The 21,478-nt window shown below is 41.3% G+C and overlaps 1 protein-coding gene and 1 long non-coding RNA gene across 11 annotated transcripts in view; one reads left to right on the top strand and one right to left on the bottom strand.

Moving 5' to 3' along the window:
• The window catches only part of JHY (junctional cadherin complex regulator), a 70,505-nt gene that overhangs the window by 31,204 nt on the left and 17,823 nt on the right, over positions 1-21,478 (bottom strand). For all 10 annotated transcript variants that reach the window (XM_015435842.4, XM_005579968.5, XM_074015481.1 and 7 more), the window contains one exon: positions 18,603-19,122. In XM_015435842.4, coding sequence (XP_015291328.3) covers positions 18,603-19,122 — 520 coding nt within the window. The remainder of the gene's footprint in view (positions 1-18,602; positions 19,123-21,478) is intronic.
• Positions 20,388-21,478, top strand: part of LOC107127457 (uncharacterized) — a 29,335-nt gene continuing 28,244 nt past the window's right edge. Inside the window, exon 1 of the long non-coding RNA XR_006692110.3 lies at positions 20,388-20,465. This is a non-coding gene — a long non-coding RNA (uncharacterized lncRNA). The remainder of the gene's footprint in view (positions 20,466-21,478) is intronic.

Here is a 21,478-nt window from a genome sequence, read left to right as displayed (position 1 = left end):
TTCCCTGTACAAAACACAACATGTTGTTTCTTTTATTTCAGGTGTAACCTTACTTCTACCAGAGCTATCTCTATTAACTTTGCTAAAGTAACTATCACAATTACTGTATTTATATATAGAGAGAGATAGGGCAGATAGACAGTGTGAACGTTTGAACACTTAAGGTTAATCTGAAAGTGGGAAAAAGTAAAAACTTTTTAACATTTTTGTGCTTGAATTTTCATTCCTAAAACACGAAACAAAAACAGACTATTTGATCACGGAATTCTGATTACAAATGGAAGTAATCACCAGGTTTTGAATGATTAACCTACACGGCAAATGGAAAACTTCACATCATGAAACAGTTCAACTTGTGCTGAAATGAAAAGCTTAGAACTATAAATGAGCTATTTCTCTTCTTTCCCTCTCTCTCTCTCTCTCTCTCTCTCTCTTTTTTTTGTTTCCCAGATCTTGCTCTGTGGTCCAGGCTGGAATGCAGTGGCACGATCTTGGCTTACAACCTCTGCCTCCTGGGCTCAAGCTATTCTCCTGCCTCAGCCTTCCAAGTTGCTTGGACTACAGGCATGTGCCACCACACCCACCTAATTTTTGTATTTTTAGTAGAGACAGGGTTTCACCATGTTGCCCAGGTTGGTCTCAGAGTAATGGACTCAAGTGATCGGTCTGCCTCCCAAAGTCCCAAAGTGCTGGGATTATAGGTGTGAGCCACCAAAGCCAGCTATTTATCATATTTCTATCTCAGTCCCTCTCACAGTGCTAGTTCAAGATGAAACACTAGATCATTATAAAAGTATTAGATTTCACAACTTTTCTCAATGTTATAGCAGGTTTCAATCTCATATGACCATGATGTTCAACAGAAACATGACTCATTTAAAAGAAAAATCAACTCTATCTTGGAGGAGAAATGAAGGTCAGAGTAAAAAACCTAACTAAGCTGACTTAGCAGGCAAGGAAATCATCCTTTTCAAACCTCAAAGTGGGGATGACTCAGAGAAACTGTCATCTGGAGCCTGGGAAAAAAGGAAGTTGAACTCTTTCATATATCTGCCATGAGGATGCTGATTGCCTGACTTTCGTAAGTGTCTAAGAAATAAAGGGGACTTAGTTTAGTTAATTCAGGTTATTACTGTTGGTACTGTTTGATTGACAATGATGGAATCTCTTCTATAGCACTGGCGAAAAGTTTACAAATGAAAAATACAGTGTCCCACGCTTCCTCTTCCAGAAAATGTAGGATATACAATATTTCCCTCCACAGGCTGTTTTGGTAGAACACAGCAGCTGAATCACCCCAGTGCGATCCCTGGGCAAGTAAAGCATACTTCTACATTATCTCTTTCAAAGTGGAATGGGACACAACCTCTGCCAGCTATTTTTTTTTTTTTTTTGTGAACCATTCTATTAATACCAATCAAATCGAGAAAATGATCAAATGAAATTGCATTTTGAGCATCATAAGCTGTGTAATGTCTATTCTGTTAAATTGGGGCCTATAATTGCTTCTCTACTGAAAAGATACAACAAAGACAGCAATCATGGCTTGTCATTATCCCAGACTAGAAAACCGGCCTTTGCAGGGAGGACTTCAAAGGCTTGTGGTTCTCGAATTGCATTTGGCTGCTATTGTTGAAGCGCAGGCAATCTTGATGAGGTGTTTACACTGAGGTAAGGCGCAGAGCAGAGCGGCTGAGTGCCTGGGTCTAGAGCCATTAAAAAATTGTACATTATGTTCCTTGCTTTGAAGTGAGGGTTTGTAGGTAGGAAAGCAACTCAGATTGAGTACAGCTGAGCTAGATTGAGCTGCTACTTCTTGCTCAAAGAAACTCATCAGGTTCTTAGAGAATCAGACAGCACTACAAAAAAAGTTGATGCTTTACCAAGAGCTGTATGTGAGTCGAATCCGCGTAAAGACACACTGAAACATGTTTAAATAAGGACGTTACCATTAAGTTCTGCAATCACTGGAGGTTTTGCCTTTCTTCCTTTATATTGTTTTTACTACTGACCTTATGTTCAGATGTTGTGGGGGGCCCCACATTAATTTATTGGGTTCTTTGTTACTCTCATTCTTTGATAGTATTGACAACTAGCACATACCCAAATTAAATAGAGTTGATTTTTTAAGTAGTGTTAGCTTACCATCATTCCAACACCTATTATTCAATTCCCTGCTTCCAGGCATAATACTGGATTCAGTGAGCATTTCTCGATTAACTTGGCTAAGGAGTGAGCTGAAGTATTTATTTCTCTACCCTATTTCTAATATACCTTGCTGTGTGTTGATTCACACCTGCTCACGGCAGCACTGCTGCCACTTGTGTTTATACACAGCCAGCAAAAGAGACGGAGACACAATGATAGAAATTGTCTGCCAGTCTGCCATTCTGAGGCTGCAACCCTGATATTTAGCACAGCTGTTTCAATTATCCAAAAGTTTGTATTATTCACCTGTTTAGAGGCAAAGGACATGAAATATTTTGGCTCTGCTGTTAGCCATAGTCTCCATTCCTATAGATGGCCTCATAATGTATTTAGCATGCACATGTTCAGTGAGAACTGGATAACACTGAAACGCTTTTTTTTTTTTTTTTTTTTGGTATTTTTAGTATAGACGGGGTTTTGCCATGTTAGCCAGACCTGTCTTGAACTCCTGACCTCAGGTGATCCGCCCACCTCAGCCTCCCAAAGTGCTGGGATTACAGGCGTGAGCCACCATGCCTGGCCATGAAACCTTTGAATATATTTTTTTCTACATTCATTTTCAGCATCAGATACTTGAACTTTAAAAAGCCCCAAGCTAATGGTCAGTCGCCTACTTAAAAACCCTTCAATAGCTTTCCATTACCCTCAGTCTTCAAAGATTTATAAGGCCCCGTGGCCTCGGGTTCCTGTCTACTTCTTCAGCCGTGGCCCCTGCTCTCTTCCTGCTGTACGTTTCAGCTTTGCTGATGCGCCAGGGGCACTATTGTCTCTGGGTCTTTGCATAGGCCATTCTTTGCCTGGAAATTCAGTTATTTAGGGAATTTCTTTGCCCCTTCACTTCACTTCACTTACTCTTTTTTTTTTTTTTTTTTTTTTTTTTTGGGACAGAGTCTTTCTTTGTTACCCAGGCTGGAATGCAGTGGCATAATCTTGACTCACTACAACCTCCGCCTCCCAGGTTCAAGTGATTCTCCTGCCTCAGTCTCCCAAGTAGCTGGGATTACAGGCGTGCACCACCATGCCTGGCTAATTTTTGTAATTTTAGTAGAGACGGGGTTTCACCATGTTAGCCACGCTGGTCCTGAACTCCTGACCTCCAGTGATCCACCACCCGAGCCTCCCAAAGTACTGGGATTACAGGCGTGACCCACTGTGCCCGGCCCACTTCACTTATTCTGACCCACCCCATCCACTGTTCAGCCTTGGCTGAAATACAACTTTTTCCAGAAAGCCTTCCCTGCCACCCCAGAGGCGGCTACAACAGTTGCATCTGAGCTCACGGCCTTAGTACTCTGTACTTTCCTTTTGTAACAAGTATCACCCTGGTCATTGTTTTTTTTTCTCCCTCTGCACTGTAAATTCCAGTAAGGCAGGAGAAAGGAGGGACCATGTGCAGGGCTGTCTTGCTGTATGGCTCTAGGGGTACTACTCATCTGTGCTATGCTCTGAATGTGCCTGGCATCTAGACGGTCAATAAATACAACGGCATGAAAAGATCAATCTGGGTTGCTCACTGAACTTGCATTTATATCAGAATACATATAATCTACTTGTTTATCTGGTAGGATGTGTGGTTTATTTTAAAGTCAGGTAGCCGGCTGTTGACAAAATAAGGTGGAAACTAGAACTTTATCTTCCATTCCACTCTCCCTTGTTCCCAGCTTCAGTCGCTGAAATTTGCATTTGCTACTCCCTCTTCCAGAAATCCTCTTCAAATATTCGCATGGCGGGCCCTCTCACCTCCTCCGTATCTTTCTCAGGGAGACTCTGCCTCATAGTCCATTTAAGGTTGTGATTTCCCACCACCTCAGCAATCCTCAGCAGTTCTTCCCAGCTTTATTTCTGTCTTTACCTCCTTAAAACACAGAACTTATCATGCACCAATGCACTAATTTATCTGTTTTGTCTGTTGTCCATCTCCTACCTCAGGAGGCCTGGGATTTTTGTCTGTTTTTGTTAAGGGATGTATCCCAAGCACCTATGACAATGTCTGACACATAATCATCTCTCAATAAATATATGCTAGGCTGGACGCAGTGGCTCACACCTGTAATCCCAGCACTTTGGGAGGCTGAGGCAGGCAGATCACTTGAAACCAGGAGTTTGAGACCAGCCTGGCCAATATGGCAAAACCTTGTCTCTACTAAAAATACAAAACTTAGCTGGGTGTAGGTGGCTCATGCCTGTAATCCCAGCTACTTGGGAGACAGAGGCATGAGAGTCATTTGGACCCAGGAGGCAGAGGTTGCTGTGAGCTGAGATGGCGCCACTGCATTCCAACCTGGGTGACTGAGCGAGACTGTGCCTCCAAAGTAAGTAAATAAGTAAAATAAAATAAATAAATACATGCTAAATGAATAATGGCCTTTTTCAAGAATGTGAAAGATTTTTAGGAATATCTCATATAACTTAGAGAAAGGTTGATTATCCAGCAATCTGAACTCTCCATAACAAACTAAGAATATGTAACGGTGACCTCTGAATGGACACATTAGAGATTAAAAAAAAAAAAAAATTCACAAAGCTCACACATTGCACTGAAATTGCTCCATTACTAAAATTCTTCAATGAATTCATACGACTGAGAGGAAAGGCCTAACATTTTAGCACAGTGGCTTTAAAATTTCAGCTTGTATCAAAATCACTTGGAAGGCTTGTTAAAACACAGATTGCTAGACCTCACCCCAGAGTTTCTGACTCAGGAGGTCTGGGATGGGGCCCAAAAATCTCCACTTATATTAAGTTCCCAGGTGATGCTGATGCGCCTGGTCCGAGAAACACAATATGAGAGCTTCTGCTTTAAAATGACATACAGGGCCTGCATGAAAGACATCTGCCAATTTCTCTAACCTAAATATCCATATTCTCATCCTCACAATCTAGCCACATACAACTACGGCACTATCCACCTTCTCCTTAACTAACTCACTGGATGAAGTGACATTTTCTAGTCTTGAAGATATCCTGAGGCCATAGCTAAATGCTTACGGCTGCTAGGCTCTCTCTGGTACACCTTGGTACTTCTACTTCCACTTGTTCAGTTGTATGTTTACCAAGAGTCTTTTCCATTTGTTCCCAAACCTGTTTATTCCTACTGTACCTGTTGTTAAAATTATGAAATTTATTTAAAGATTAGATAATCTGAAGAAATCTGAGCATGAATAGAGAGGCGTTATATTCATGAAAACTTAGTTAAATGATTTAGAATGACCCAATAAAAGCAAATGGCAAAATAACATGTTGGGGGTGGGCGGGGGGAACTGTAAAAAATTAGGGGAAACATTCACCACAAAAACCTAGCGATTATGGCCAGGTGCAGTAGCTCACGCCTGTAATCTCAGCTCTTTGGGAGGCTGAGGTGGGAGCATCACTTGAGGCCAGGAGTTTGAGAGCAGCTAGGCGAAACCCTGTCACTACTAAAAATACAAAAATTAGCTGGGCATCGTGGCAGGTGCCTGTAATCCCAGCCACTCGGTGGCTGAGGCATGAGAATTACTTGAACACGGGAGGTGGAGGCTGCAGTGAGCCAAGATCGTGCTACTGCACTCCAGCCTGGTTGACAGAGGGAGACTACATCTCAAAAACCAAAAAAACCCCCCACACACCCCTAGAAATTATGTTCTTAAATTGTTTCTTAAGGTTTTTTAAGTTCGTACTCTGCTATCAAGAAATCAAAACTGCAAATCATAGATGCTCTCAAACTGATGCAAGAGAAACAATGACACTCCAATTAGTAGAATCTGCACTGGTAGAAAAGACCTTGGCCCCTTGGTAAAAAAAAAAAAAAAAACTAGTGAATCAGTGTATATTTATATAGTTTAAGTGAAACTCAAGTAATTATGGTATATAGTTATCATTTTTCATATCTGCTTTAACCAATTTAAAAACAAAATTTTATTAATATATAATGTTTGTACATATTTATGGGGTATATGTGATATTTTGTTACATATACAGAATGTGTAATGAACAAGATATTTGGGGTATCCATTACCTCCAGTATTTATCATTTCTTGGTGTCGGGAACATCTCAAATGCTCTCTGCTCGCTACTTTGAAATATACAACACATTTTTACTAACTACAGTCACCCTAACTTTGTTATGGAACATTAGAATTTATTTGTTCTATCTAACTGTATGTTTGCACCAATTCATCAACCTCTCTTCATCTTCCCTACCCCTCAGACCCTTCCCAGCCTCTGGTAACTATCATTCTACCTTTTACCTCCATGAGATCTTTGATTTAACTGACAAACTATCAGTTCCTGACCAGCAGTATGGAGGTTTCTTCTGTGCTGACAGCTTTCTACTGAAACAGTGTTCACAACTTCATGCCATTAACCCTGCCCCCTTTGCCTGCAGTGCCCTTACTACCCACTTCCACCTGTTAACTTCTACTTTTTAGGGCTAAGTGCTGTGGCTCATGCCTGCAATCCCAGCACTTTGGGAGGCTGAGGTGGGTGGATCACTTGAGGTCAAGAGTTCAAGACCAGCCAGGCCAACATGGTGAAACCCCGGGCTCTACTAAAAATACAAAAATTAGCCAGGCGTGGTGGCAGAAACCTGTAATCCCAGCTACTTGGGAGGCTGAGGCCGGAGAATCTCTTGAACCCGGGAGGCAGAGGTTGCCAACAGTGAGCCGAGATCGTGCCACTGCACTTCAGCCTGGGTGACACAGCGAGACCCTGTCTCAAAAAACACAAACAAAAATACAAACAAAACAATACCCTTCTTCGTTTTAAAGAATCAGTTCCATGATTGCCTTTTGTGTGAAGCCCTCTCTGACTTCCCTGGACAGTCAGGCACCTTTTCTTCCAGGTTCTTTGGGACCTAATCTGATACTAGCACAGCAATTTTCACTTGGCATTGACTGTTTGCATGTCTGCTTCCAATTCGGCCATAAGCTCCTTAAGAGCAGATACAGACAGCAGCAGAAAATTACCGCGGACTCATAGCAGTCTGGGTCATTCAACAAAGCGGCAAAGAAGCGATCACATTGCCACAGCTTCTTACTTTGCTACAGAACGGCGCAATATGACCCGTGTAAGGAAGCATAGAATTACCAGGTACGCTAGGTACATTTTGAAAACTATCCTTAAAAATGATAAAAATGATAGAAATTTATGTTAAATTTCTGGTTTTCAAAGGGGCGTGCTTTAGTTATGTGGATTTTTTATTTTATTTTATTTTTTCCTTTTGAGACGGAGTCTCGCTCTGTCGCCCAGGCTGGAGTGCAGTGGCCGGATCTCAGCTCACTGCAAGCTCCGCCTCCCGGGTTCACGCCATTCTCCTGCCTCAGCCTCCCGAGTAGCTGGGACTACAGGCGCCCGCCACCTCGCCCGGCTAGTTTTTTGTATATTTAGTAGAGACGGGGTTTCACTGCTTAGCCAGGATGGTCTCGATCTCCTGACCTCATGATCCATCCGCCTCGGCCTCCTGTAGTGCTGGGATTACAGGCGTGAGCCACCGCACCTGGCCGGAAATTTTTTTTCTTATGGATCCCTCTTCAATAATGCCAAATTAATGAAGTGTCACTCTATAGATCATACAAATTGGTAGTTTAAGCAGCCAAGTGCTGAACAGTGCACACAAGAAAGAGGCCTTAAAAATGGCTTGTATTGAAAAAAATCATAAAGTTCAATTGAAATTATGCTGTCATAAGTAAGTGCTCTTGTAGTAATAGCAGAGGGCAAAATAAGAAAATTTATCAATCAATGAACATCTATAGAGTTCCTATTCTGCAGAAGAATAATTTTTATAAGTATAATAGGATAGGTGGGACTCAAAACACCACCAACCTGGAAGAATCCTATAAGAAAAGAATTCTATGTTTCTAACCAAATATAATTACAGAAAGATGACCATAACTTAAATAAAGGTAAAGCTTAATCTTATAAACAACCAAAAGTTTCACTAAATTTAAAACTATGAAAAAGAGCAATATATCCTTTAGGTGGTAACCTTCCACATGAGGAGACTGACTGTAAATTTAAACCAAACATTCAATAATAAATATAACATATTTATATAGGGCTGTAAGATTATAAAAAGCTTTCACATAGCATATCTCATTTGATTATCTCAACACTCCTGAGTCTGTGGTATAAGGCAAAGATTTGTAATTTTATTGAGGAAGAATAAGACTCAATAAGTTTGTGATTTGCCATGGCTCCAAATGGGACTCAAATCAGGTCTTTTGACTTCAAATTCTGGTGTTTAACAGCACAAGTTCTTGTTAATCCCCACCTCTGCTTTTTTTTTTTTTCTTTTTTCATTTTGAAAACAATGAAATTTTGTACCAAAGAAAAACTATTTAAAACTTACATTTCTTCCTGAAATATTTAGCTCGTGCTTGCTGTACGCCAGGATCTGGGAATTCAAAGATGAACAAGCCCATGATCTTAAGAAGCAGTCATCTTTACATGATGAAGACAGAGCACTGCGGGGTTATGGGTTCGGAGGGAGATGTTCAGGAATGAGGGAGGTGGTGGAAGGAGGATCTTCAAAGAGCCTTTACAAAAGCAGAGACATATGAGCTGAATCTCAAAAGGAGAATAAGGTTTTCCCAAGCAAACAAGCCAAGGCAAGAGTAGCCCATCAGCATGAACAAAGAAGGGGCTAAAGGAAATGCTGGGTCTGGGCGCTGCAAGTTCCTGGAGTATGGCCAGGCGTGAGACACAAGTAGGGAGTGATGAAGGATGAGGCCACAGGAGCAGGAAGGAGCCGGGTCAGGAAGGGCCTTTCGTACCACTCTGAGAGTTTGAATTTTATCTTGAAGGTTACACGGTGTCACATTAAGCAGTGTTGAAAAAATTGCCCTATGAAATTGTCCTTCAAAACTAAAGTACCAAATATATTGGGTTATTAATAAATTCCTTATTGTAAAGTGTAAATATTTGAAACAGTATCTGAGACCACATGCAACTGTTAAATACTGTCAACTAGTTGCATACAAGATTGTAGGGTTCTGTAATCCCTGACAGTGTTTGACTGACTGGGGACCCTCAAGAGAGAGCATGGTGAGTGTGGGGTGTACCTGGATAGGTCCCCTAGGTAGGCAGTCTTTTGAGAGTCTTACCATCGAATGGCCTCCTAGGGCATGTGGACATTATTGTTTTGCCTACACTTTGTTGTTACTCTGTCTGAAGTTATATCTCTTTCATTTTGAGGCAACGTAGCCTTAAAAAAAGAGAAAGCTGGTTAGAAGGGCCTCTTCCCTGGGTGGAATCTTCTCCTGTGGTGTAAGGAGTGCCTAGTGGTAACGATAGCTTCCCTTCACTGAGTGTCTGCCCCGAGTCGGTAGCTTTGTATAAATTCTTCAAATAGCCCTCCAAAGCAGGAATATATATATATCAAACAAGGAATATATATATATGAAGGTGAGGTGAGGTTTATTTTCATTTATTCTTAATTTTAATTCTTTTCTCCTTTTTGGAGACAGGATCTTACTCTGTTATCCAGGATGGAGTGCAGTGGTAAGATCCACTCACTGCAGCCTTGCCCTCCCGGCTCAAGTGATCCTTCTGTCTCAGCCTCTGGAGTAGCTGGGAATACATGCATACCCCATTATGGCCAGCTAACTTTTGCATTTTTTGGTGGCAATGAGGTTGAGCTAATATGGGCTATGCTGAAGAGCCAGGATTGAATCCGAGATTGACTCTTAAATCAGTATTTTGTTTTGGTTTTAGTTTTTCTCCCACAATATTTCGTTGTTCCCTAGTAAAAACGCTGCTACCAGGGATGGGGCCAACCAAAGCTCTTCCTCTAGATCTTGCATACTTTTCTCCTTCTCATCCATTTGCACCTCCACTTGAATGATATGTCCTCAGAGAGACCTTCCCTAAGCACCTGGCTAGACATCCCAGTTTCTTTTTTTTTTTTTTTTTTTTTAAATATGGAGTCTCACTCTGTCACCCAGGCTGGAGTGCAGTTGTGAGATCTTGGCTCACTGCAACCTCCACCTCCCAGGTTCAAGCGATTCTCCCGCCTCAGCCTCCTGAGTAGGTGGGATTACAGGTGCGTACCACAAGGCCCAGGTAAGTTTTGTATTTTTAGTATAGACGGGGTTTCATCATGTTGGCCAGGCTGGTCTCCAACTCCTGACCTCAGGTGATCTGCCCACCCCAGCCTCCCAAAGGGCTGGGATTACAGGCGTGAGCCACCACACCTGATCCCCAGTTTACTTATTAAAGTCATCACTTTATTAAATAAAGGACTTTATTCCCTTTCATTACTTTTTTTGTTGTTGTTTTTGTTTTTGAGATGGAGTTTTGCTCTTCTTGCCCAGGCTGGAGTGCAATGGTGAAATCTCGGCTCACCGCAACCTCTGCCTCCCGGGTTCAAGCGAATCTCCTGCCTCAGCCTCCTGAGTAACTGGGATTACAGCCATGCACCACCATGCCTGGCTAGTTTTGTATTTTTAGTAGAGATGGCGTTTCTCCATGTTGGTCAGGCTGGTCTCGAACTCCTCACCTCAGGTGATCTGCCTGCCTCGGCCTCCCAAAGTGCTGGGATTACAGGCGTGAGCCACATTACTTTCTTAAATACAGTTTATTCAATCTCTTTTGAGGTATTATCAGTATCTGAAATTATTTTGTTACATGGTTCTTATCTTTGCCGTATGACTGGAATGTAAACTCCTTCAAGATAGGAGCTCTGCCTGTCTTGTTTTCTGTTAATATCCCAGCATTGAGAAGAGTACCTAATATTTAATACATATTTGGTGCTCAATAAATATCTGTTGGCTGACTGACCTGCTGTCTCAGCAACAGCCACAAAGATGTGTTAATCGAAGGTAGGACTGTGAATTGTTTGTGACTTTATATTATCTTGACTATAGGCCATTCAATAACCATATCACATTTGTAAACGATGTGTAATTTCTTTCCAAGAAATTACAAGGAAAGAGTTGAGTAACATGTATAAAGCATTTCTAACTCTTTTCTAAACCCATACTAAATTTCATCTTCATCAGTCTTTAAAGTAACATCAGAATCAAGATAGAAAGGTAGTTCATTTTTCAAAACACAGTTTTCTTTAACGGTGGATTACAAATGGACTCAAAGTGGAATGAGTTTCGGACAAATACTTTAGGCTAGTGAACAAATCATGAATAAAAGAAAGAACTGATTATTCACCAGCGAAGTTCCTGCCTGACCGTGATACTTAGGTGCCCTCTAGTGTGTGTTGGTTTTTATATCGGTTCCGCGCTTCACACATCACGTGATTAAGATTTTGTCGTGTATTCAAAGTTGATTTTTCCAATGTATTTTAATGTACAGTCAGCAGATCTATGCAAAATGGCAAAAGATTGCAGAACAATTGACTTTAAAAATCAATAGTTCTACCCTAAGCATTAATTACAAGCATAAAATGCAATTTAGGGGGGTGAGCAATTGGGGGTGTGAAATTATATGGGTTACTACAAAATTTACATTATAAATGTCTCCTCCTATTTTTGTTGCTATTTTCCATTTTAATTTTTAAAAGGTAATACATAAGCATGGTTTAAAATTAATAGATTTGAAAAGGTACACAGTAAAAAGTTGTGCTCCCGCCCATTTCCCCTCCACTCCTTACAATTAACTACTTTTGTAGCCTTCCACAGTTTCTTATGCATGCCATGCAAATGTAATATATATTTTTATTTCTCTCCACTGTTTTTTTTTTTTTTTTTTGGAGACAAGAGTCTCATTCTGTCACCCAGGCTGCAGTGCAGTGCTGCCATCTCGGCTCACGGGCAACCCTGCCTCCCGAGCTCAGGCAATTCTCATGGGCCTCCTGAGTAGCTGGGATTACAGACACCCACCATGACACCCGGCTAATTGTTGTATGTTTTAGTAGAGACAGTGTTGCACCATGTTGGCCAGGCTGGTCTCAAACTGCTGACCTCAAGTGATCCTCCTACCTCGGCCTCCCAAAGTGCTGGGATTACAGGCATGAGCCACCACGCCTGGCCCCTCTCCACTTTTCACATACTGCACCTTGAATTTATTTCTTAATAAGAAATCCTGGTAAGTTATCCCTTATAGTTCATGGACAGTGTCCTTATTTTTTTTTTTTTTAACAGCTGCTGTGTACTCTACTGTATGGATGTACCATAACTTATTTACTCCCCAAATGACAGATATTGGGGTGTTTTCCAATCTTTTGCTATTACAAATAAGGCTGAAATGAACAATTTTGTACAGATGTGATTTCAAAATTGCACACAAATATCTAGGATAAATTCCTGGAGCAAAATGTGTTGGGTCAAATAAAAATAATAATTCCGAACACTTTTATACTTATATGTATACCTATATATTTGCTATGGGCCAGTCACTGATCTTAGCACTCTCTATACATTTATTTGTTTGTTTTATTTTATTTATTTATTTATTTATTTATTTATTTATTTATTTATTTATTTGAGACGGAGTCTTGCTGTGTCACCCAGTGTGGAGCACAGTGGTGCAATCTCGGCTCACTGCAACCTCTGCCTCCCGGGTTCAAGCAATTCTCCTGCCTCGGCCTCCCAAGTAGCTGGGATTACAAGCACACATCACCATGCTCAGCTAATTTTTGTATTTTTAGTGTAGATGGGTTTCACGATGTTGGCCAGGCTGGTCACAAACTCCTGACCTCAAATGATCTGCCCGCTTTGGCCTCCCAAAGTGCTGGGTTTACAGGCATGAGCCACTGTGTGCAGCCTAACTCATTTATTTAGTCTTCTTAATAAGCCTATGAGGAAAGTCCTACTATTGTCCTCACTTTAAAGGTGAGGAAACTGAGGCACAGAGAGGTTTAGTAACTTGCAGAGGGTCAGACAGCTAGCAGGTGGCAGTGCCAACCAACCTGGCTCCAGAGTCCATACTCTTAGTCATTATGTTTTACTTTCTCAAGGAGTATATTTGTGTTTTAAGTAGACATTAACAAATTGTCCTCCATACTGGTTATACTAATTTATTCTCTCACCAGCTTGACTGTACTTTTTTGCCCACAGGGTCATTAAACTTACAGAATTTTGATAGTTTAATCACAGTTGAAAAACGGAATCCTATTATAGTATTAATTTGCACTTCTCTAATAGGCTGAGACTGGGTAACCTCTTATATGTGTAATAACCGTATATATTAACTTTTCTTTGTTAACTTTCATTAACGAAGAAAAATACACAAAAAGTATAAATGAACAATTCACAGATTGTTCCTCTCATTGTTCTTAATTTCCAGAGCTTTCTTTATTATCCTTGCTTATTGACAGATTGTTCATTTATACTTTTTGTGTATTTTTCCTTGGAACTTGGTCTTTTTCTTACTGATTTCTAGGATTTCCTGAAATCTCTACAAAAACACAAAAATTAGCCAGGCGTGGTGGCAGGTGCCTGTAATCCCAGCTGCTCTGGAGGCTGAGGCAGGAGAATCGCTTGGACCTGGGAGGCGGAGGCTGCAGTGAGCTGAGATCGCGCCACTGCACTTCAGCCTGGGCAACAGCGTGAGACCCTGTCTCAAACAAAAAACAAAACAAAACAAACCAAGAGCCTCCACACTTGGTACCCAAGCTTCCCACCTCCTACCCACAAATCAACTGAATAATCCTCTTAGCTATGGGAAACATCAATGCTCTGTAGATAATGACTTACACAACTTTGACTTTTAGATTTTGATAAAACCTTTGTGTTCTCTGTTCTAGCCCCTTGCTCATCAAAGTGTGGTCCATGGACCAGCAGCCTTGCATCTCCTGGGAACTTGTTAGAAATGCACACCCTGCATCTCACCCCAGACCTACTGGATCACAATCTGTATTTTAACAAGAGTCTAAAGTGGTTCGTTAGCATTTTTAATTGTGAGAAGCAAAAGATCAGTGGTTCTCAAAGTGTAGGCCTGATAGCAGCAGCAGTATCACCTGGGGCCATGCAGAAAATTCAGATCCCTGGGTCCCACCCTACACCTGCGGAATCAGAAATCTGGGGGGATGAGGTCCAGCAAGCTTTTTAATAAGCCCTCCAGATGATTCTGGTGCACTCTAACGTTTGGGAACCACTGCTCTAGATCGGTGATTCTCAATCTTGGCTAAATATTGGAATCACCTGGGGAGTGTGGCAGCTTTCCCCATATTTAGAGTGCAGCCCAGATGAGCTGAATTGCAATTTCAGTGGTTCATCCAGGGAATCAATATTTTTTAAATTCTCCAGGTGATTCCAGTGTGAAACCAAGGCTGAGAACCACTGCTCTAGTCTGGAACAATGCTTCTCAAACCTGGCTTCACATTAGAAATACTCAAGGAGCTTTATGAAAAACAAAAAAGAAAAACTGATGCTCAGGTTCTCAGAGATTTAAATGGGTCTGAGTGAGGCAAAAAAATCACTTTTTTTTTTTTGAGATGGAGGTCCTCTTGTTGCCCAGGCTAGAGTGCAATGGCGTGATCTCGGCTCACTGCAACCTCCGCCTCCCTGGGTTCAAGTGATTCTCCTGCCTCAGCCTCCTGAGTAGCTGGGATTACAGGCATGCTCCACCAAGCCGGGCTCATTTTGTATTTTTAGTAAAGATGGGATTTCTCCATGTTGGTCAGGCTGGTCTCGAACTCCTGACTTCAGGTCATCTGTCCGCCTCGGCCTGCCAAAGTGCCGGGATTACAGGCATGAGCCATAGCACCTGGCCAAAACAAATCACTTTAAAAAATTCTCAGGTGATTCTGATATCCAGCCAGATTTGCAAACTACTGCTCTAGAAATGCCATTCCCCCCATATAAACTTCAAGTTAATATAAAGAGTAGACAGTTTGGAGGTGATGGAAGAGATACATTTTTAATTTCCCTTATGTTTACTCAGCCTTTTCAGTGTATTAGGCTAGTGACTATGAAGATTAAAAATGAGCACAAACCCTAGCTCCTGCCCATAGGGAAAATATAATCTGTATCGGGAGGAGAGACACACACACGTCTACATATGAATAATGGTTCAAAAAAAAAAAAACCACATCATTTTATGCTACTGACTAGAATTCACTAAATCACACATATCATTATGTCACTGTTAGGTCAAATTCATTTCTATTCTTTTAAAAATAATAGGAAGCCAGGTCAGTGATACACACCTATAGTCCCAGCCACTCAGGTGTCTGAGGCAGGAGGATCACTTGTCCCCAGGAGTTCAAGGCTGCAGTGTGTGATGATCGAATCTTGCATAGCAATACACTCCAGCAATATAGCAAGACCCCATCTCAAAAAAATAATAGGAGTAATCTCTTAAAAAAATAATAGGAGCGGCCAGGCACAGTGGCTCACACCTGTAATCCCAGCACATTGGGAGGCCGAGGCGGGCGGATCACAAGGTCAGGAGATTGAGACCATCCTGGCTAAAACAGTGAAACCCCGTCTCTACCAAAAATACAAAAAATTAGCCGGGCATAGTGGCAGGCGCCTGTAGTCCCAGCTACTCGGGAGGCTGAGGCAGGAGAATGGCATGAACCCGGGAGGCGGAGCTTGCAGTGAGCCGAGATTGCGCCACTGCACTCCAGCCTGGGCGACAGAGCGAGACTCCATCTCAAAAAATATATATATATATAATAGTAATAGTAGGAGCAAGAAGTACATATATGTTGGAAAATGGTAAAGGGACAATTTTAAATACAATTAGTCTTTAGATATTTGAACTTGGAGAAAGTGTTGGGAAAAGTCAATGGCCCCTTCAGAGAGTAATATAAGAACTTAAATAAACTTTCCTCCATGGCACAAAGAAAAGAAAATTAAGCTGCGGAACCACTGACAATTAATACGCCCTAATATTGTTTAGTAAATTAACTTATAACTACTAACAAAACTAGCGATTAATAAATCAACAATTAAAGAGTTCACAATAAATATTTCTCCCTTTTATTATTGGAAATAGAACTATTTCTTTTGACCTCAGAAGAAAAAGAGAGTTTCTAAATGAAGAAAAACCCCAAATGTTCTCCTTCCGGATCAGCTTCTTTTGAGAACACTTTTTAGTAATGAAAAATATTGTCCTAGTTTGGGATAAATTACTGGCTATAAACATTTTTCAGGCCAGGCATGGTGGCTCATGCCTGTAATCCCAACACTTTGGGAGCCAAGGTGGGAGGATCATTTGAGCCCAGGAGTATGAGGTCAGCCTGGGCAACATGATGAGACTCCCATCTCTACAAAGACATTTAAAAACAAATTTAGCTAGATGTGGTGGTGCATGCCTGTGTTCCCAGCTACTCGCCGAGGCTGAGGCAGGAGGATTGCTTGAGCCCAGGAGGTTGAGGTTATAGTGAGCTACGATCGTGCAATTGCACTGCAGCTTGGGTGAAAGGCCAGACCCTGTCTCAATAGAAATTTTTTTTCAAAGATATTGGACTGTTGAATTTATTTACATTTTTAAATGAGCAATCAAGCAAAATTCAAAATTTCATGTAAGTTTTATGGAACAAGAGTATATTAACATCTAAAATTGGGTAAAAATACTAAAAACTGCTTGAATTCACCTAGTTTTTAAACTATTTCAGCTAGATATACTACACCTATTTCATTTATTAGTACAATGGCAAAGATGTGACATAATTCTTTTTTTGAATTTTATTTTTATTTTTTGATTAAAGTATTTTTAAGCCCAAATCTCACCAGACGTCATTCTTTATTTTTATTTATTTATTTATTTTGAGACAGAGTGTCATTCTATGACCCAGGCTGGAGTGCAGTGGTGCCATCTCGGCTCACTGCAACCTCCGCCTCCCGGGTTCAGGTGATTCTTGTGCCTCAGCCTCCCGAGTAGCTGGGATTACAGGTATGCATCACCACACCCGGCTAATGTTTGTATTTTTGGTATAAATGGGTTTCACCATGTCAGCCAGGCTGGTCTTGAACTCCTGGCCTCAAGTGATCCTCCCACCTCGACCTCCCAAAGTACTGGGATTACAGGCATGAGCCAACGCACCACCAGACATAATTCTTTAAGACAAAAAAGGGAGTCTCTGAATAAAAACCACAAATGTTCATCCACCTCATCTATTTTGTTCCGTTAGAAAATGCTTAGAGGTTAGAACAGGTTAGAGTATGTTAAAAAAAAAAAATACCAATTGGGATTTGGAACAGGTCTAAGGGCAACCACATTTAATGTAATAACCTCTCCTTTGTATTTGAAAATGACCTCACGTTAGAGGTCACGTGATAAATATCAAGCTCTTTTTCCAGTAAGAGTGGTGGGCTCTACAATTCTAACCCCATTCTTGGCCTGTATCCCTGGACATACCCATAGGAGGTGGGCGGATAAGATCTTTCTGTGCCCCTGTGAAATAGAACTAAGTTTACTGGCTCCAAAAGGTTTTGAATCTATCATGTGGGAGAGAATTTACTCTCAAAATGATCTGATGAGGAAGAGAAGGCATTTATTACTGTCCCAATTTTATAAATAAAGAGACTAATGTTTAATTATATCATACCATTTACACAGGACAATAACAAATGATGTGATTTTCAATGGGGTTTATAGAAACATCTGAAGATTGAAAAAAAAAAAAAAAAACCCCACCTTATGTTGTACCCTACCCTCTCCCCGACCACCCAATATGTATACAGAATCTGAGCCGAGGCCGGGTGCGGTGGCTCAAGCCTGTAATCCCAGCACTTTGGGAGGCCGAGACGGGCGGATCACGAGGTCAGGAGATCGAGACCATCCTGGCTAACACGGTGAAACCCCGTCTCTACTAAAAAATACAAAAAACTAGCCGGGCGCGGTGGCGGGCGCCTGTAGTCCCAGCTACTCGGGAGGCTGAGGCAGGAGAATGGCGTGAACCCGGGAGGCGGAGCTTGCAGTGAGCTGAGATCCGGCCACTGCACTCCAGCCTGGGCGGCAGAGCGAGACTCCGTCTCAAAAAAAAAAAGAATCTGAGCTGAGAATCGCTTCTGTATGTGAGCTGGGGCATGTTCCACATTAACCAGAATGTGCTGGGGCATTTAACAGGGTTGAAAACCTCTGCTGCGGTGGTAACAAAGGTAATCCACACAGGGAATCAAATGCTTCAGTTCTATATTTTATCATTTGGAAAACGCAGTTTTAAAAAGTTCTGGATTTCTTTGAATGGAGAATTTTGGATATAATAACTGACATAGTAATGGACTCATAATTACTTATAGCAACTATAGCAATTTTGGATATAATAATTGACTTATAGCAATAATTGACTTGTAGCAATTACACTGTAAACCATTGGTGGCTTTTGTTTTGGTCATAAGAATTTGTGGAATAAACATAAACATAAACATACAGGGTATGCTGTGGAAGCATTTGTTTTACCCAGCTAGGTGGCTGCTATCCTCATCCTAAAGGAAGTGGTATCTAGACATTGCAAACAAACGCAACTTCTAGTTTAATGTTTCAGAAGACATCTCAAAGTAGCCACTACGTACCTGTTCTGGATAAGATTCTCCTCTTTTTTTATTGTGAAGTTGAAGATAAGAGTCCATTTTAGGGGTGGGTAATCCCAAAGTGAGCTTGTTTTTTTCCACAAAATGTTGTTTGGACTTCCTTCGCCGAGGGCCACGTGATCCCGGCAGGAAAACCTCGTTATGTGAACTTGAGCTCTTCCCGTACTGAGAAAGGCTGCTCGACTTCTCCTCCAGGTCACTGTCGCTCAGCTCTGAAAACGGCTTGCTGCGACGGCCACCATGCTCATAGTTTGGGCTTAAAAATTCACTACCAAGTAAAGAAGCTGCACTCTGTGGACTCTCTTTCTGCTCACCTTTTCCCCCCGCGAGTTCCACTGACGTCTCCTGGGAAGGGTAGACGGGAGCCAAAGGCAGATTTTCTAAAGAGCTGTCCGGGGACTCCGGCAACGCTTCCACAGACAGCAGCTGACCTTCCTCCTTCTTACTCTTCCAGTTTGGGTCATAGCGGAGGTCTGAATATTTGTCTTCTATTGGTTGTTGCCTGCCCAAGGCAGAAGAGAAATGTCAAGTCCTTAATTAAAATAAATTCACTCCTTATAGTCAGTTGATCATTTTATTTGAAATCAACCTCAGTCTTTCTCCTATAGTTTTCCTTTTATTATCTGTATGTTAAACACAAATCACAACAGGGTGCAGTGGCTCATACCTGTAATCCCAACACTTTGGGAAGCCGAGGCAGGAGGATCGTTTGAAGCAAGGAGTTCAAAGCCAGCCTGGGCAACACAGTGAGGCTCCATCTTTGCAACAAACTGTTAAAAAAAATTAGCTGGGTATGGTGTCATACCTGTAGTCCCAGCTACTCAGGAGGCTGAGGAGGGAGGATTGCTTGAGCTAAGGAGTTAGAAGCTACAGCGAGCTATAATCATGACACTGCACTCCAGCCTGGGAGACAGCGTGAGACCCTGTCTCTTAAAATAAATAAATTAATTAATAAACATAAAGACAGATCCCGGGCCCCAATTAGACCCACACACTACACATAAGGGCGCAAGGCCTTAATTGTCCAAGTTCATTGAAATATGGAATAAAAATGGGGGATAATTAATTTTTAAGTGTCAGAAAACAACTGAAAAACAAATGTCTATAATGTTAAACCAATAATCACTGTGGTTCAATGAATGCAATTACTTATGTACAAGAATAATGACTCAGTATTTTAGCTGGTGAAGATAAAACTGTGTTTCACGCTTTGGCTGGTAATAAAATTCATACACTGACTAACAATGTTCTGGTCAAGGACAAGCCACATATACGACTGAGGTCCTACGATACTGTAATAAAGCTGAAAAATTCCTGTCATCTAGCGACGCTGTAGTCCTTGGAATATCATAGTACAATGTGTTGCTTATTATGTTTGTGGTGCTGCTGATATAAACAAACCTACTGCACTGCCAGTCCTATAAAAGTGTAGCACATACAATTATATACAGCACATAATCCTTGATAATGATAATCAACAACTATGTTACTGGCTTTTGTATTTACTATATGATATGGTTTGGATCTGTGACTCCACCCAAATCTCATGTCAAACTGTAATCCCCAATGTTGGAGGTAGGGCCTGGTGGGAGGTGATTAGATCATGGGGACAGAGTTCTCATGAATGGCTTAGCCCCATCCACCCTTGGTACTGAGTAGTGAGTGAGTTATGGTGAGATCTGGTTGGTTAAGAGTGTATAGCAGCTTCCCACCCTCTCTCTTGGTCCTGCTCTGCTATAAGAGGCCTGCTCCCCCTTTGCCTTTGCCATGATTGTAAGTTTCCTGAGGTTTCCTTAGAAGCCAAGCGGATGCCAGAATCATACTTTCTGTAGAGCCTGCGGAACTGTGAGTCAGTTAAACTTTGTTTTTAAAATAAATTACCCAGTCTCACTCAGGTATTTCTTTGTAGCAATGCAAGAACAGGCTAATACACTATACTATATATATATATATATATATATATATATAAAATTTTTTTTTTGAGACAAGTCTTGCTCTATCGCTCAGGCTGGAGTGCAGTGGTGTGATCTTGGCTGGCTGCAACCTCTGCCTCCCGGGTTCAAGTGATTCTCGTGCCTCTGCCTCTAGAGTACCTGGGATTACAAGTATGTGTTAACATGCCTGGCTAATTTTTGTATTTTTTAAATTTTTAGTAGAGACAGGGTTTTGCCATGTTGGCCAGGCTGGTCTTGACCTCCTAGCCTCCTGTGATCCACCTGCCTCAGACTCCCAAAGTTTTGGGATTACAGGCATGAGTCACTGTGCCCAGTCACTACACTATATTTTTTATCATTATTTTAGAGTACACTCCTACTTATTTTTTAAAAAGTTAACTGTGAAACAGCCTCAGGCAGGTCCTTCAGGAGGGATTCCAGAAGAAGGCCTTGTTATCCTAGGAGATGACAGCTCCGTGTGTGTTACTGCCCCTGAAGACTTTCCAGTGAGACAGGGTATGGACAGGCAAGACAGTGATATTGATGATCCTAACCCTGTGTGGGCCTAGACTAATATGTGTGTTGGTGTCTCAGTTTTTAACAAAAAAGTTTAAAAAGTAAAAAAAAAAAAAAAAAGAAAAAGAAAAAAGCTTACAGATAAGGATATAAAGAAGTTTTATACAGCTGTACAATGTATTTGTGTTTTAAGCTGTGTTATTACAAAAGAGTGAAAAAGTCAAAAAAAATTAAAAGTGCCTAAAGTAAAAAAGTTACAGTAGCTAAGGTCAATTTATTAATGAAGAAATATTTTTAAAAATAAATGTAGAGGAGTTGAAGTGTTCAGTATTTCTGAAGTCCACAGTAGCTTACAGTAATGTCTTAGGCCTTGAAATTTGCTCCCTGCTCACGCACTGCCTCACCTAG

The sequence above is a fragment of the Macaca fascicularis genome, chromosome 14 (genome assembly GCF_037993035.2).
Source record: "Macaca fascicularis isolate 582-1 chromosome 14, T2T-MFA8v1.1".
Lineage (NCBI taxonomy): Eukaryota > Metazoa > Chordata > Mammalia > Primates > Cercopithecidae > Macaca > Macaca fascicularis.
The sequence above is the reverse complement of the archived record's forward strand: the minus strand, read 5'-3'. Positions and strand labels throughout refer to the sequence as shown.